The 18,215-nt window shown below is 37.8% G+C and overlaps 1 protein-coding gene across 1 annotated transcript; it reads left to right on the forward strand.

Annotated features, from left to right (window-relative positions):
• Positions 1–10,512: 10,512 nt before the first annotated feature.
• LOC145673981 (uncharacterized) lies at positions 10,513–11,067 on the forward strand. The gene has a single exon (XM_081743805.1). The coding sequence runs from the start codon at positions 10,513–10,515 to the stop codon at positions 11,065–11,067; it is 555 nt and encodes a 184-aa protein (XP_081599931.1).
• The last annotated feature ends 7,148 nt before the right edge of the window (positions 11,068–18,215 follow it).

An 18,215-nucleotide genomic window follows, 5' to 3' on the forward strand; every position in this document is an offset into this window, starting at 1 on the left:
GGTTTCACTGCTTGTGGAAGTATTCGTCCCGTCACGAGCTTTTAATACACAGGGGTAGTAGGACTCGATGCACGACACCTTGTCCACTACACGGACCACTTTAACTCACTGCAGAGGTGTTTAATCACTCTCGGACTCTACACGCTTGCGTTACCTGTTTTGGCCACAGCATCGCTCCTTCTGCACTCTGTCTGACATAGCAGTAATCGCCTGTTCGAGGCCGCATAGATTATGTTTTGAGCAAGGTCATGTACGTCCTAGCTACTGGATCTAAAAGAGTACACCACAAAATCACTGGCAATGATAAATGAGTGTGCTGTTTGAAACAACTACATACAAGCCCACAACACATGCTTTCGGATTTGGCATATATTTCATAATGTACGTACGCACACAAGATATATCGCGCGTCCACGTCATTGTGGGTCTGGGCTACCCTTGGCTTAGGTCTCGAGTTAATCCTGTAAAGGCGTCGGCGGTTGTTTGCCAGGGCATGGTTTGCACGTACCCTCCCGGCATTCGCCTGGTGTGACTGGGGACACCCTCGCACCATCTGACTTTCACCTAGTAATGCGACCGTGTTGTTGCCACAGAGGAAGAAATATGTCAACGTGTTTCCTCTCGACGTTTCTTCCATTGTGCGCTTGTCTCAATGGAGGCACAACCAACCCTTGTTTCCATGTCAAATTTTGCAGATGACCCCCGCTGGAGAAATTCACGATACGCCGCTGGTTTTGGTACTATTTTTATTGTATTCTACACATACGATTTGGTAGTTCAATTGTTTGACGGCTATTTGTGCATTATTAGCTGAGATAAAGGCCTGGTATGGGTAGTCAGATACAGGTCTGCAACAACGCCTCTAGCAGCTAAATGGGAAAGGTTTTGACAAAGTTTGTCCTCTAAAAGTTGCACGACATTTAATGTCTTTTGAACGATTCCAACAGTTATAAAACTTTCCATTGCAAATTTGAAGTTGCCCCCATTGGAGATATTCACGAGACGCCACTGGTCTCGCTACTACTTTTATTGAATTCTACACATAAGATTAGGTATTGCAATTTTTTGTTTGAAGGCTCTACGTGCAGTATTAACTGCGATATAGGCCTGGTACGGATAGTCAGATACAAGTCTGCAACAACGCCTCTAGCGCCTAAATGGGAAAGGATATGGCAAAGTTTGTCCTCTAAAAGTTGCATAACATTTAATGTCCTTTCGAACGATTCCAACAGTTATAAAACTTTCCATTTCAAATTTTGAAGTTGCCCCCCGTTAGAGTTATTCACGAGACGCCACTGGTCTCGTTACTGTGTCTATTGCATTCTACAAATACGATTTGGTAATGCAATTTTTTGTTTGAAGGCTTTACGTACAGTATTAGCTGTGATAGGCCTGGTACGTTTTTATTGAATTACCCTGTATATATAGATTATGTATTTCCTCTCTTCCAACAGTAAGATTTTTTTTTTTTTTTTTTTTGATATTTACATTACCTGGATAATCTCACAAAGAAAAACATGCATTTCTCCCAGTCACGAAAGACTCTTGAAACCTACAGCTTGTTGCAAGAATCTTAAATAAAAATTACTGTTTATTTTAATAAGAATTCCTAGATGGCAGACAAAAATATGCAATTTAGTTAACGCATTTACTTCTTGCTAAAATGTGATCGAGAGGAAAACAAACTTTAAAATATTAGATAGTTTAACTGTTTATTTAGTCACACTATTATCTTTGAAAGCAATTGAATAGAAAAGTTAGTTGCAGTTGATACAACTCCTACAAATGAGGGAGACTTTTATAACAGGAAGTTTTATAGCTTCGTCAATGAACTTCCACTTCAAGGATAACACATGTTTAGACACTAAGTCTTCCTCGAGGTTTAAATATATTTATTTTGTATTAAAACTCTCGTTTTTAACTGCTTCTGAAAGTAGTGTAACAAATAAAGTATATTAGAAAAAAAAAACATTTCATGAACGCAGAAAAGCCAAGTTTTGTCAAATGGTATTAACAAAAAACACTTAGGACACCTTTTCAAAAGATATTTACCTCATTGGTCGGAACCGAATTGTTTAATATCGATATAATTTCATTGCCTTTCATTTACTGTTGTCACAAACAATTATAAAACAAACTGTATATTACATTATTCGAGTTGGCATAAAATGCTTCTTGATGTCACCTCTGAGCAAACTCATTTAGAAACGATGTAATGATTATAAGGAATCAATTTATCAAGGGGCGTTTTCACTTGGTCGATTCGTAGTCGATTCAGTTGAAATGTCATCACTTTCGAGTCTGTGTTTTTCACTCGATTACTTTTAAGTTACAAATGGATCTTATTCCGTACCAGTCTCTGAAAATTTTTCATACGGAAACACAATGAAAAATCGCAATATGCCAATATTACTGCAATGCAGCTTTTCGCACAAGAAAGCACATATTTTCTGTCGCGTTGACGCAAACCGGTACAGAATATGGCTGTAAATATACGTAATCAGAAGCTTAAGTACATGAAGGCATGGATAATTTCTATTTTCTTCTTATTATTATTTTCTTTAATAATTACAAGCTCTTTGAATTGTATGAAATTAGAAAATAAAGAATGAAGCTTCCCTTTCCATTACGGTTAGTATCAACGCAACGCAAATTTTTCATTTTAGTTAACTATATTCGGCATAATGGGCCTTATGCAGAGTCGTTCTGAAGTATTATTAGTGCCATACTAAAGAGTTCGACTAACATTTGTTTCCTGCAGTAGTCCGGCTTTTAGTATGACGCTAATAATACATCAAAATGACTTTGCATAAGGCGAAATATTTTTACTTAATGGTTGCATCTTTTGCGTTGTTCTGCGATACGCAAGGTTACCAAAAACTGTTGCAGAACAAATGGCGCATACAGGTTTGACAGCATGGGCTACCATTGACCTTGTGTATTGTTTTTAGTAGTAGTAATAATAATAATAATAATAATAATAATAATAATAATAATAATAATAATAATAATAATAATAATTAAAATTTCAAGATATGTACAATAATGAAAAAATAGTGGTTGATGTGTTTAGATTGAACTTTTGTTTTCAGACTATTAATGTTTTCCACTATAAATGAAATGCCATCATACCTCTGCACAGTTAACTTGTCATGGATTGCACTTTTTTTTTTTTTTTTTTTTTACAATGTCACTTCTGTCGAAAGCCGGCTCTTTTACTGACATTGATTGTCATTCTGTACTAGTCTTTACAAAATTCTACGTACAACAACTAAACGCAAACAGTGCAGAAAGTCATGGTAATTGCTATCCTGATTATCGCAAAATAAATCGCAAATTTAAAGTTGCGTTAACGCAAACAGGTACAGAATGTGCCAGGTTCTTCGATGCAATATTTTTCTTGTTTAAACATATCAAGAGCAATTTTTCGTTCATCAGATTGCATCACGAATTATATTTAGTGATATTGCTATTTGACCTTAAATCCATTGTTGTACTGATTTTAGGCTTACAAACAAACGTACTATACCAGTATACTTGTGACAAAAATTAAAAATTGTCAATTTTCTACGTAGTATTTCATTTTCCCGCTAGATACCAACGAAAACGTTCACAAGAGAGTAAATAGAAATCAACATATTTTCTAATCGACAATATGCCTCATTTGTGATTTCTATTGCCTTCTTTCGTACAGGTACGCGCAAAATTTGCGGATTATAATCCAATTCAAATAACGCAATAAGTAATTGTAAATACGATAGCAACAATCAGAAAGTAAAAGGCTAATTTTTGCATTGCGTTAACCAAACCATTACGGAATGATGCCCCAAAATTCTCAGATATCCCCAAAATGTTTGATATGTGATTGTTCCATAACTTTCATTTACTCTGTCGCATCGCCTATGGAATCCGATTTACAGAGATGGAACCTGCCTGGTTACCAACCCGTTCCTCGCTATCACATTGTTAAAGCAGAACTTTTACGACGACACGGAAACAACGATACGATCTTTCTGCTGGCAGTAGCAGGAGAGTGGAGAGTGGTATGCCAGGGGTTGACACATCATCAGTTGCTAAGAAAGCAAGAGGAATTGCTTTCAGAGCGTTGACAGCTATCTCTTATTCAGTTAGTACTATTCATGTTTTGTGAAAAAATATAGAGAAACTAGTGCCATGAATAAAACATAACAAGATTTTAGGAATGATCCAAAAAATGGATCAAAAGTTTGCGATCTTTCCCAAGGATTTTAGGAATTATCCAAAAAATGGATCAAAAGTTTGCGATCTTGGCCAAGGATTTTAGGAATGATCCAAAAAATGGATCAAAAGTTTGCGATCTTGGCCAAGAATTTTAGGAATGACCCAAAAAATGGATCAAAAGTTTGCGATCTTGGCCAAGGATTTTAGGAATGATCCAAAAATGGATCAAAAGTTTGCGATCTTGGCCAAGGATTTTAGGAATGATCCAAAAAATGCATCAAAAGATTGCGTTCTTGCCCAACATTAATCTCGTGATAAGGGCCCATAAAAGGTTGGAGCGGCCCCTAAATCGAGTTTTTTTTTTCGCGGAATGAGCACATCACACTGAGTTAAGTGATAGTTTGCGTTTGGCTAGACAAGATGTAGTTCTCAAGATATAAGGCCTACAAGAAAAAATTTGCCTGACATATATTGAATCATTTGATCCAATAAACTGTAAACTTATTATTCTAATTTAGGTTATACATGTTTTATTAACTTTCATTCTTAATGTTGAAGGCCTTCCGCCGGTAGACTCGATTGCTCCTAAAATACGCCCCTGTACAGAATCAGCCTCAAACACTGGTTTAAACAAATATCTTGAAACAAAATATAATGCACTCAGCTGTTTATCAAATGTTAATTTTTTCGTCAACTTTTCACAATCGTTTAAAAAGGTAGAGAGAGAAATCTTACTGTAGCTAAATTAATGGAAGCAATTACGTACACTTTTAGCAATCAAAAAAGTTCACAAGAATATTTCCAAATGCGTCAGATGTCCCATTTCAGCAAGAAATATAATCATTTTTCGGAAACTACAGCATATCATGCTTCTACATAGCCTACCAGAAAAGTAATGGTATGATACAGTCATCGATTTTTGTTGGGTGTTACACATTTAGACGGGATCAGAAATTGTGTTGTTCGTCCGAAAAATGTGGTACGGTTGGCAGCTTTATATATATATATATATATATATATATATATATATATATATATATATATATATATTTAAATTTATGTCTTAAGGCCTCAAAGTTTCAAGGAAAAAATCTAGTTGAATTTTGGTCGGCTCAGGCTGCTTACTCAAAATCTGGTGTATATTGTAAGGATCCCCACGTTGCCGTACCAGGCAATAACCACGTGTGAACTACATGTATTGATAATAAACACAAACAAACAGACGACGTTCCCGAAGAGGAGTCGAACACCATCGCCATCAGTCGGAAGGACGAGTACCCACGATGGAATCCGACAAGATAGAATAAAACGGACCTGCACACCTCGACCAACATCAATCTTCACGGATTGATCACAACACCTAAAACCCCTCTCACGACGCTTGGTCACCGAGAGGTACCTATTCTTATACCCACGACGCACGGTCAACGGGTTCCTATCCTCTTTCTCACGACGCACGGTCACCGAGAAAGAGAAACCTAATCTACACCCCTCTCACGACGCACGGTCACCGAGAGTACCTAACCCCAAAGCCCACGACGCTTTGTCACCGGGCTCCTATCTAATCTCACCTAAATATTAGAGGAATTTCTTACTATAATTTGTGTACATAAAACTTTTGTAATAAAAAGGTGAAGGGAAAAGTCCAAATCCCGAGTACATTATTTGCTCTACCCAAGAAATCTTTACATGGTAGATGCGTCGGCGTCTATTTGCAGACACTAAAAGGACTTTCCTACGGGGCGCTCTTTTTATTAACGAAAACACGGACTTAGAAACTTTTTTACAATACAGTGTAAGTGTTACTAAAAGCAGGTTCATATAAAAGATAGTATCCGTATTCTCATAAATACTCTCATTACTCTTAACGGTAGATTGATTCGTTATAGGCTGGCAGGTATTTATGCCGACAACTAAATCTGGGAAAAATACATATAAAGAAGGCGATAACAATATGGCAGAATCAGGCTCCCGTATACCTCTTAATATTCCTCACTTAACTAGGTATGTTGGTCACAGTACTGACGATCCCGATCGATTTTTCATGCTGTTTGATCATTTGGCTTTACTTCAGGCTTGGACCCCCGAAAAGAAGAAAGAAATTCTTCCTATGTATCTACAGGAGGTAGCTCTTGACTTTGTCTTACAATTGCAAAATCTGAATCAATTCGACACACTAAATTACGAACAGCTGAAAACCAAATTAATTTCTTTGTCCCGCCCAAATATACCAGCGTATAAGGCGGAATTAGAAATTTTTCAAATTCAACAAAACGAAAATGAATCAGTCGATTCGTATTTCTTAAGGAAATTGAGGACTATCAGACAGCTGATGCCAGAGGCTTCAGAGGAACAGAAAATTCATTTTCTTTCGTTAGGACTACAACGAAATTTGCTGCAAAAGATAGCGTTGGAATCCTTTCCAACAATCCAGCGGCTGCAGGAACGACTCCACAAACTGGAAAAAGCTCAAGATCTCATGCAAAAGAGGAATTATGTAGAATTGTCACAGGCAATTCATTCTTTAATCGGCCAACCTAACCGCCCCTCACCACACCCTTTGTACGACCATTATAGCCAAACGAATTCTAATTCATACATGCCAACCTATGCACAACAGCCAACTTCTACTGTGCATCACACCCAACCTGCTCCTAGTTATTCGCAATCGATACCTTCTGCACCTCCATCGCAGAATATCTTCCCTCCCCAGTCAACTTCCTCTGCACCTGAAGTTTCGAATCCGCACCCCCACCATAGTCAAAACCCACCCTCACAACCTCCTCACACGGACCTTACCAAATTAGCAAATCAAATGGCCGAGTTATCGTTAATGGTAGCACAGAATGCCATGAAGTCTAATTATAGACGTAACAACGGAGGAAAAGTTCGTAAAGGAAACGGACAAAAAGCGGATGCGAAGAATAGCAATAAAGGAAATAACGGTGGTAGAAAAAGGAACAATTTTGTAAAGGGCGACAAAATATCAGTCTGCTCAATTTGTTACAAGAAGAACCACGGAGCATCTACCTGTTGGAATAATCCAAAAAATTCCAACCAGGGAAACGCCTAGATGGGCTCGCTGGCCAAAGTCAAGCCTCGCGGGCCATTTCCGAAAAGTCGGCGCGGGCCACACAGACACCACCACAATTAAGATGTGTTGGCATTCAAGAAGAGCAGGCAACAGCGAAAACTCTTAAGGACACGAACGCCAAATTTTTCACCCAGACGACCAATAATGAACATCGTGAACATGTTAGATTGGGAATAGAAAATAATAAACTGTTACTCAATATTAATATAAGTACAAACAGTCTACCAGCTATAATAGACACTGGTTCTAGTCTTAGTCTATGGTCAAGACGGGACGTACCCCCAAAGTGTACGCTAATACCATTTCAAACTCGTATCAAGGGCATTGCCAATAAAGTTCTAACTTTAAAAGAAATAGCTTTAATTAAATTTAAAATTGGCAACACTACTTTCTCACATTACTTCCGCATCATAGATGCTGACTTTAATCCGATTTTTGGGAATGACATTCTCACAAGACTTTTCTCTCAAATAGACTTGGAGAATAAATCTATATCATTATACAGAAAAACTAGGAAACCTACGTTTCCAATAGAAAAGCAAGAATCGGAAGAAATGTCACGAGACACTATGCACTCATTGCACTTGCAAAGGAATGCAAACGTCATCACAGCAAGTAAAGTTACGATACCAGCGAAATCACATTTCTTCTTTCCTGTATCGATTCAAAGAGAAACAATTCATGACGCTGCATTTTACATTACTCCATTGCAATCATTATTAGACCGATATGGCTTACAGGCAATGACCATGAGAGTACCGAGTAACGACCTTACATTACTCATTTTCAATCCCACGTCACGAATAATAACATTAAATAAAGGTACACCAGTGGCGTATACAGAGGAGGGCGTGGAAGAATTTTCATTTACAATAGAAGAAGACGAAAAGAAAACACATCAATTTCGTACTCAAGAAGAGATAAAGGAAAGATTAAGGCAAACTGCTAAATCTTTTAACATTAACCTTTTTGATATAAATCCAGATTTACCAGAATACCAGCGAATAGCTGTAACCAATTTATTGTATAAATACAGGGATGTGTTTTCATACAGCCCAGAGGATATAGGCTATTTTAGAGGATATAAACACAAAATTCGTATAGATAAAAGTGCGTCATTCCATCACCGTTCCCCACCAATTCCATTAGGGATAAGAGATCAAATTGATAAGCAGATACAACAGCTGTTAGATGCAAAAATCATAACGGAGACGCAGACTAGTAATTTCTCCTCACCTTTAATTGCAATTAAAAAGCCAAACAGTTCAGATTTCAGGCTTGTGTTGAACCTCCAGGCATGTAATGTTTATACAAAATACCTAAGCATACCATTTCAAAATACAGAGGACGTTTTACAGGTTTTAAAAGGAAAAAACCTGATTTCAAGTTTGGACATTTCCCAGTCGTATTTTCAAATAAAATTGCATCCAAAAAGCACTAAATATATGACTTTCAAGGTAAATCATACACGCAAAAGTTGTAAATTCCTTAGATGCGTAATGGGCCATTGTTCCTCTTCCCAATCTTTAACCATAGTAATTAAAATGCTACTAGACGGCTTACCTAAACGCATTACCAATTTCGCAGATGACATCGTCATCGGTTCTTATACATGGGAACAACAACTTTCAGATTTGGAGCTTTTATTTCAAAACTTAAGGAAACACGACTTCCGAGCCAACCCCAAGAAGACGCACCTGTTATATAGAGAACTCCCAGTTCTAGGATTCCTTGTATCCGGAGAGAAGATAAGCATCTCACCAAAAATCGCTAAGAAGATCAAGAATTTTAAAAAGCCAACGACCAAACGCATACTTAAGAGCTTTATTGGCCTATGCTCTTATTTACGAAGTCATATCAAGGACTTCACGACCAAGGTAGAACCTTTCCAGCAACTTCTTACCAAAAATGCCAAATTTAAATGGACAGAAAAACATGACGAATTATTTGAGAAGTTGAAAAAAGACATTTTGAATGCCTCTTCTCTCTATCATTTCGACGAAAAGCTAGAGATAAGGCTAAACACAGATGCATCCTCTCACCAGATCGGAGGGCTATTAGCTTGTTTTGATCCCAAAACTAACGAAGAAAGAATCGTATCCTATTGTAGCAGACGTCTCACAAAAACTGAGATCAAGAGCTCAGTTTGGCAAAAAGAACTATACGCTATTATATATGCTTTACGCAAATTTAGATATTTCTAACTCAATCGTAAATTTAAATTGTTTACAGACGCAAAATGTCTAACCTCTTTACGTAGTCACCCGGACAGAGTAGGAAAATACACTCGCTATAGACTTTTCTTAGCTGACTATAATTTTGATATCTGTCACATCGAAGGAAAGAAACATCCGGCTGATATCATTAGCCGCTTAGAGCAAAATACCAGTGATATTTCAGAACCCATGGACCCACATCAGGCAATCGAAGATCTACATGCATACAGATCTAATTCATTAGAGGAACCCATTCTCCAAATAGAATACTCAGGATCTTTGAAGAACTTACGAGAAGAACAGCGTAAGGATGACGCATACGCTGATATTATAACAGTTTTAGAAGGGGGAGAACCGGCTAAAAGTTCCACCACGAGAGCAGCCAAATATTTTCGATTAAAAGACAACATACTGTATCAAACACAAAAACATCCAGAACTTGGGCTACTTCATCTTTTGTGCATCCTGAAAAGCTTGGCAGGACGTTGGTTCGAGTATATTCATAAAGACCCGTCAGCTCCTCATTTTGGGTTTTCTAAGATATATAAGACTGTCCTTAACAAATACTACATGCCAAACATGAAATCATACTTGGCATTCAGAATCAAGAACTGTAGGGAGTGCCAACTCCTGAAAAAGCTACCCAGAAAACAACAAGGTGAACTTCCGCACCACCCGATAGGCCATATAGGAGAACGATGGATGTTTGACGGCTTAGGTCCCTATCCGCACGAAGAAGGAAAACCAAAATATGTTTTAGTCGCCATCGAAACAAGTACACGTTATATAGTGACAAAGGCTGTTAATGGGATTACAGCAGATACAATTGAACAATTCTTGTTGGAAGAAATAATTCTGAAATTCGGCGCCTTTCGTTTCCTTCATCTAGAGAGACATCCTGTGCACAGAGCGAAGAAACTTCAAAAACTAGCAGAGATATATAACTTTGAATTTAAGTTTTGCCCTGCTTTCAACCATTAAGACATAGGACTAGTCGAAGTTATGAACAAAACACTGCAGAATTCCTTAAAATTTTTCGTCCAACAAAATCACGAAACATGGCCAAAGTTATTACCTCATATTACTTTTGGTTTAAATAGTTTCGCTCAATTAGGAACGAAGAAATCCAGCTTCTTTCTCATGTTTGGATACGAACCCAGGACCATCAGCGATTGCAAACTTCATATTACCCCTCAGCTACAGCTTGAACGGGACCAACTCGTAAAACTTCGAGAAAAGACACGGCATAACTTACTGAAGGCTCACGAACAACAAAAGAAGTACTTTGATAGAAGACATAAACAACAAACTTTTCACACTGGAGATAAAGTACTCATTTACTTTCCCTTTCGAAGAATTGGAGAGTCATCACAATGGACCGATAGATACTGCGGACCGGCTACAATAATTTCAAAACTAAACAATAATCTCTATCGCGTTCGCATGCCCCATAATTTCAGGGAGAAAGAACAGAATATTTCCATTGAAAGGATTAAGCCATTTCATGCAGCCGAAGAATACATATACAATGATAATGATGACGAACGCACCAGCTAGGAAGAAGGAAAGATAAGATAAGAAGAGAGAAAACCAAGATCATCATCCTCTCAGCAGATATAAACAAGCGACATGCGAAGCGCACTCTTCGTTTCAGCGGCAAAGAAGAAAGAAAAAAAACTAAATATGGAATAGAAGAAACCAAGATACACCTATAATACAGCTAACTATTTGAAGTGACCAAATCTAGTACCCACCTTAGTGTTCAAATCGCAAACGATCCCTTGTCTTTTTTTTTCACTCTTATAATTTCTAACCAACCTGCATTCTGTCATATGAATAAGCATACATACATACAATTTCCTTCAGTAAACAAAATTGCAAGCCAGCATTTTCTTTCGACTTCGAGCGAACGAACTTCACAAGGCCAGCTATAACATTTTTATCCTCGCTTCTCTGCTTCGTATCATATAACTGTCACTAACATAATGACCTACATATACAGAGTGTTCGGAAAATCAGGACTTTTGATTGGCAACCTTTTTCCGCCGTGACTACAATTATCAATGTAATGACTTTAACCGTTCTCTAAGTATGTTCTGTCATCTATTAACTAGTACTAGCCAGAACTAGACCAATATTAGAAACATTTGTATAATAGCGCCATATGACGCGCGAACTTCATAACCTATACTGCGGACATTACTATCAGTGACGTGGTTATAACTATTAACTGTAATCATCAGAGCTTCGACAGCCTCTCCTTTGAGGAAAATGACGTGCCATACGGATCCTGCTTAGCTTAAGAGGACAAACTGTCAGTGCTCAACTTCAACTTTAAAACTTATGTGATAATATCTCAAACAGTGATATCAGTGACCAGTGCTTTTTAACTTTGATTTTGTGTTTCAGTGTTATAGTGTTTTCCAGTGTCTACTGTGCCCAATATGCAGATTCCATGCTGGCACAACCACGAAAAAATAATCCAGTGGCTTATTTTTTTCTACGCCCCGGGGGTGTAAGGATCCCCACGTTGCCGTACCAGGCAATAACCACGTGTGAACTACATGTGTTGATAATAAACACAAACAAACAGACGACGTTCCCGAAGAGGAGTCGAACACCATCGCCATCAGTCGGAAGGACGAGTACCCACGATGGAATCCGACAAGATAGAATAAAACGGACCTGCACACCTCGACCAACATCAATCTTCACGGATTGATCACAACACCTAAAACCCCTCTCACGACGCTTGGTCACCGAGAGGTACCTATCCTTATACCCACGACGCACGGTCAACGGGTTCCTATCCTCTTTCTCACGACGCACGGTCACCGAGAAAGAGAAACCTAATCTACACCCCTCTCACGACGCACGGTCACCGAGAGTACCTAACCCCAAAGCCCACGACGCTTGGTCACCGGGCTCCTATCTAATCTCACCTAAATATTAGAGGAATTTCTTACTATAATTTGTGTACATAAAACTTTTGTAATAAAAAGGTGAAGGGAAAAGTCCAAATCCCGAGTACATTATTTGCTCTACCCAAGAAATCTTTACAATATGCTAGTTCTATGGTTCAGATATCAGCGCCTCGGGGAAAGTAACTGATAAGCAACACTTACGGTGAAATTAAGTTATTAGGTGCAATAGGTTGGGATCGGTCCACAGAACAGTATGTAGTTTAATTTCAGAAATGCACCTGCAGATACCAGGGGGAACTTGTTTTGTATGTGTTATTGCATAGCATTGCATAAGAATATTAAACATTATTTTCCAGTTTGCTCCAAAGTTAGAAGACGTGACATTTCATTGTCATATTCATATATCATGATTAATTCATGTTCTACTTTTTTGTTCATGTCCCTGAGATTTCATGACAGGAATTACATACTATGTATTGGCCATACACCTGAAGTAATTTATATTAATATGTTGACTAGTGAACATATTTCGCAGCTTGCCATACAGCAATTTTTCCTATATTGTAAATTATTCGTGTAAGAAGTTAGGTTGAATTAACTGAATTATGCACTGCGAAAAGTACAGAAACTACTTTTAGACACAGTGAGACACTGTACACATTACCGACACTCTTTGAACACCTCCAGATGACACATAGTCACCCCTTGCACATACTGTGTTGTCCAAGTATGTTCCATATGTATATACAAAATGTGTTAAATGAATGTCATCACTTTGTGTTTGAACTGTTTTCGGATAATGAACGCTTTTGGATACGCAAAGCACACTGTATAAACACACACTTGATATTTTCCCCCTCAATATCTGTACTAAAAGTGTTAAAATGCTGTTTTAGTTTTTACAGTGTGTTGGAACATACTCACAACCATAGGTTTTTATATATACATATGGCATGATCAATTCCTTTGTCGTTGCCCTGTCAGAAAATTATAACCTGAGGATAATAAATACAGTCACAAAATAAGGAATGAATAGAATAAATAACGACTGGCAACACTGTAAATTCCCGAGCCAGCTGAAATGTTCGTTCTTGCCTAAGCTTTGTCTCAAATGTCATCGGGGTTGGCACCCAACGGCTAAGCGATTCCGAAAGCACAGTAATCGACGATAGATCCCAATGGATTCGATAGTAATCTCGATATATGTATATATATATATATATATATATATATATATATGTGTGTGTGTGTGTGTGTGTGTGTGTGTGTGTGTGATTGATGCTAAGTTCAACCTATAATGTTAATTTTCAAGTTTCATTACCCCCTTATATTTGCGATTTCTTCAATATAATAAATACATTTGTTTCTTCTTTTTTGTAAATTAATTTTATCGTTTATTAATATAAGCGCCTAGTTTAGTTAAATTCTGAAAGAAAAAACATATTTTGAAGGCACTTAATAGTCTATAGATGGATTGTAGCTTTCCAAATGTCAAAAGTCAAGTTAAGAAATGAGTTGAAAGTAAGTTGTATTTTCATACAATTTAAAAATAAAAGAGATTATTTGCATTTCACACGGATTTTGTTTCATTTTCCCTCATAAATTCTGCTTTATAAATAAAAGGTGATGGGGCAGGGATTAAGTTTTTCAGCGTCACTGTTTCTTCCAGGCACGAAACATGGTGGCCCCCAAAGTGACCAACTCCTGAACATCCTCACCGGAGCTGAAGTAAATTAAATTGTCGCTGTTGTGCAGGATTCATCCTTTAGCAACTAGTGTCCCAGTGCAATCTCCTCACAATTTGATTTTGCCCTCGAACAATGCTTGCTGGACAAAACTTCCTTGCAAGCAGCCGGCAAAAGTCCCTTCAGCTGCTTGTAGGAAGCGTTTTTAGCTATATGTTTCTACCGAGACAGGAGTTGAGCCAGTAATTTTAACAGGAGGTAATTGGTATTGAATGTTTCTTTTTTATCCCTTTCTCTTCGTAAATCGAAAGAAAGGAAATTTCCCTAACCAGAAAATTTCGACTATAGCCAAAGTTTTAAAAGATTTTGTCCGAATCTTGGGCTTCTTGGGAGTAGTTGCCAAAGTTTTCCGTGCGATTCTTTGAGGTTACGTTAGTTACCGAAGACAACAGAACACAATAAATCAAACGAAATTCCTTTGGTGACTACTCTCGACAAGTCCAAGATACGAACAAAACAATATTAAAACATTGACCATAGTCGACATTCGCAGGTTAGGGAAATTTTCATTCCATCGACAAAGGTCGACATATTCAGTGAAAGGGTTAATAACATTCTAACACTCCCGTTCTGCAGATAGTTAAAAGATCTACATACGTAATTCAATTGGAATTTGCTTTCTTTTATCTTAAAAAAAATATATATATCTGGTCATTCTGAAAGGATTCGTGTTCATTTTGGTGCCAGGGATGTTGGAGTGTATCATCACAAAACCCATCTCGATTAACTCTTATATTTTTTGAGTATGTTAGACCTTTGCCCTCAACAAGTTTACACCTTTTAATTCTACGGATGATGGTAGGTTCAAAGAGGACTCAAAATATTACGCGATGTAAAATTGGGGATATTAACTACTTTGTACTGATAATAGACTCAGAGCAGATTGTTGTGTTTTTGCATTAATAATAGTTTCTACGTATACTCAGCGTCGCTTCACATCTGCTACCTAGGGACGCACCACAGCCCGCCGAAAGCTTTCCAACATAAATGAACTTAACAAAAACTCAAATAGGAAGTGCCATGGAGCACATCGAATTGTGTTAATGGGGTGACCAACAGAGTTACCCTTCATGAGGGCCCAGGGCCTAATTTTAAAATTTTAAATGGAAACACATGGCGACTGATACCCCGTTCGATAGATCTTTAAAAACTACAAAGCGTTGGTGCAAAAAAAAAAAAAATCATATCGGTCACCGTATAAAATGACATGGTGCCTATATCAAATAAAATGTTCAGTGCCATTAGTGAGAAAACGGTTGGAGATAAATGAAAAGAATAAAAACTGAAACAGGAAAATGGTATAGGGTACGCCGAATGATGGTGTTGTGGTGACTAAAGGGCCGCCTTTCGTGAGGGCCCAGGGCCTAACTTTGAAATTTTAAATGAAAATATGGGTCACGTTTATTTATTTAAACATTAAACAGCGTTGTGGCAAAACATTTTTCATAGGGATCACCGTTTTAAAATTGGCCTCCAAGACATGATCTCTGTATCAGATAAAACGTCCAGTACCACTAATATGGAAACGATTGGAGATAAATGAACAGAATAAAACTCGTGTAGGAAATCGCAGAGGGTATTTATTATTCCACGGCTCGAGAACGATGCAACGGAGAAAAAGATAATTAAAATGAAAGTGACTTAATGCAAAGGAGGAAATCTAATTCCTAGAAAGTTATCATTGCAACCTGACTTCTCTGAAGTGGGAAAGAATGGTGAAATTGCAAATGAGAACCTTAGTTTTTGATAATTGAATCTATGAATTATCTGAAATGTGTTTTTATAAGAGATAGATGTCTCTGTAATGAGAAAAAGTAGGTAAAATTCGTGTTAAATGGTACATTCTATTTTTATTGCATGCAAAAATCAATCAACTGAAATGCAAAACAAAAGTGTCGAACGTTGCAGTGTTTCAATGTGAACGAGATATCACTCGCCCCAGATTTCCATTTAAAATTTTGAAATTGGCTCTGGGCCTCCCGGGGGGTAATGCGACAATACGATTCGATGTGCCCCATGGCGATGTGTACAGTTTATACACAAATTTCCTATTTGAGTTTTTGTTCGGTTCATTTATCATATTAATGGTACTGGACGTTTTATTTAATATTGTAATCATGTCTTGGCGGCCATGTTGAATACTGTGACCGATACGAAAAATCTTTTACCGCAGTGCTTTTTAGTTTTTAAAGATCTATGGAACAAGGTATCACTCGCCCTATGTTTCCATTTAAAATTTTTTGGTTTGAACCCTGGGATCCCATGAATGACGGCCCTGGAGGGCCCCGCGACATTACCATTCGACGTGCTCCCTGGTCTTTCCTATTTGAGTTTTTGTTTGGTCATTTATGTTCAACCGTTTTGATGTTAGCGATATTGGACGTTTTATCTGATACAGGCACCATGTCTTGGCGGCCATTATGAGTACGATGACCGATATGAAAAATCTTTTGACACAACGCTTTTTACCTTTTAAAGATCCATCGAACAAAGCATCACTCACCCCATGTTCCCATTTAAAATTTTAAAGTTCGACCGTGGGCTTCCCTGACGAGCGGCCCTGGGTACACCGCGACAACACCATTCGATGTGTCCTATGGCATTTCTTTTTTGAGTTATTGCTTGGTTCATTTGTGTTGAACCGTTTTCGAGATATTTCCGTGGAAAAATTAAAATGGGCCACCCTGTATATATTTACATGAGTGACAGTTTATACAGCATATCGGTTTGTACTAGGGATGGCCACAAAATTCCAATTCATGGCTATCTGGTTTTAAGAACCGGTTCCAGACCTGGATCCGAAAGACTCCCAAAGACCCGTAAAGGAGGCACAAAGTTGACCTTCAAAACACTGCAAAGAGGACTACGTACTTGTGCCCTAGGCGCCCAGACCCGCTTGTGCCCTCCAAAAAGAAAATTTTGGTTCATCAGTGGGTGTTTAGCCAAATGAGTTTCACGGGCGTCGTTAAGGGGGGTAAAGGGGTTAGCCCCCCCAAAGTTCCCAATCTCTTGACAAGTTGGCAAATTAAAATACATAGTTGGCAATTTGAAGAATGCCGGTTTGTTCAATTGACTTATCCGGTTTAACATTTTATTAGGTACCCAGTTGCTGCAAATTATCAGTTCTCCTATAGACTTGGCATAAGTTTTGTGTAGTTTCCAATCTTGAAATAAATTGATATATTCGTTTAAAGTTTCTTTACTTGTTGCAAGTGATTACACTTCACTTTTGTTCATTTGATATTCGTAAACATTTTGAAGAATCTTTAATGAAAATCGGGAACCGTACCACTGACAAAAGCAGAATAGAGTTGACATGAAAAGACAGACAGAAGAGGCGTTTCGGTGGCAAGTAGAGCATTGGACGCAAAAGCATTTGATACAAGAGCGTATACAAGGCAACAGGTAGTGACTGGCAGAATTGTTGTTAATAAAACAAGAACAAGGCAGTGACTGGTTAGTATTAAGCCTACCATACGTCCCGTAAAAAACGGGACAGTCCCGATTTTGGACCCGAGAATCCCGCGTCCCAATAAATTTAGTCGGGACAGGCAAATGTTCCATATTTTAATTCCATCCCATTTCTGCTATCAATATAAGCTTATTCGAAAAGTAATGAAGTGGCTGGGATAATGTGAGTGAATAATAAAATGTAGCATGTAACAGTTTTGAGCAAGTTATCACAATACCCTGTCCGACTTGATAGCGAGCGAAATTTGCAACACTGCCTTTTCCATTGTGCCTGGTGGAAACTCGAACACTCTCCAGCATAAAAAAAAAAGTAAGATGGCTTTGAGTGTTTCTACATGTACTGTACAAGCACAGGAAAGATGAGTGACTTTTTCTTCAGAGAGACATTAAATAAAGTAACAAGAATTATAATATTTTTGAGAGGTTATGGGCACAGAATTCTGCTTGGTCCAGGGCTTAGAAATATGTAAATTTGGTCCTGACAATTTTAGACGACACAAGGAGAAAAATCAACTTTTCATCAGATTAAACTACAAACGTAATTTTTTTTTCAAATACTACCATG

The sequence above is a fragment of the Thermobia domestica genome, chromosome 17 (genome assembly GCF_964235325.1).
Source record: "Thermobia domestica chromosome 17, izTheDome1.hap1.1, whole genome shotgun sequence".
NCBI lineage: Eukaryota > Metazoa > Arthropoda > Insecta > Zygentoma > Lepismatidae > Thermobia > Thermobia domestica.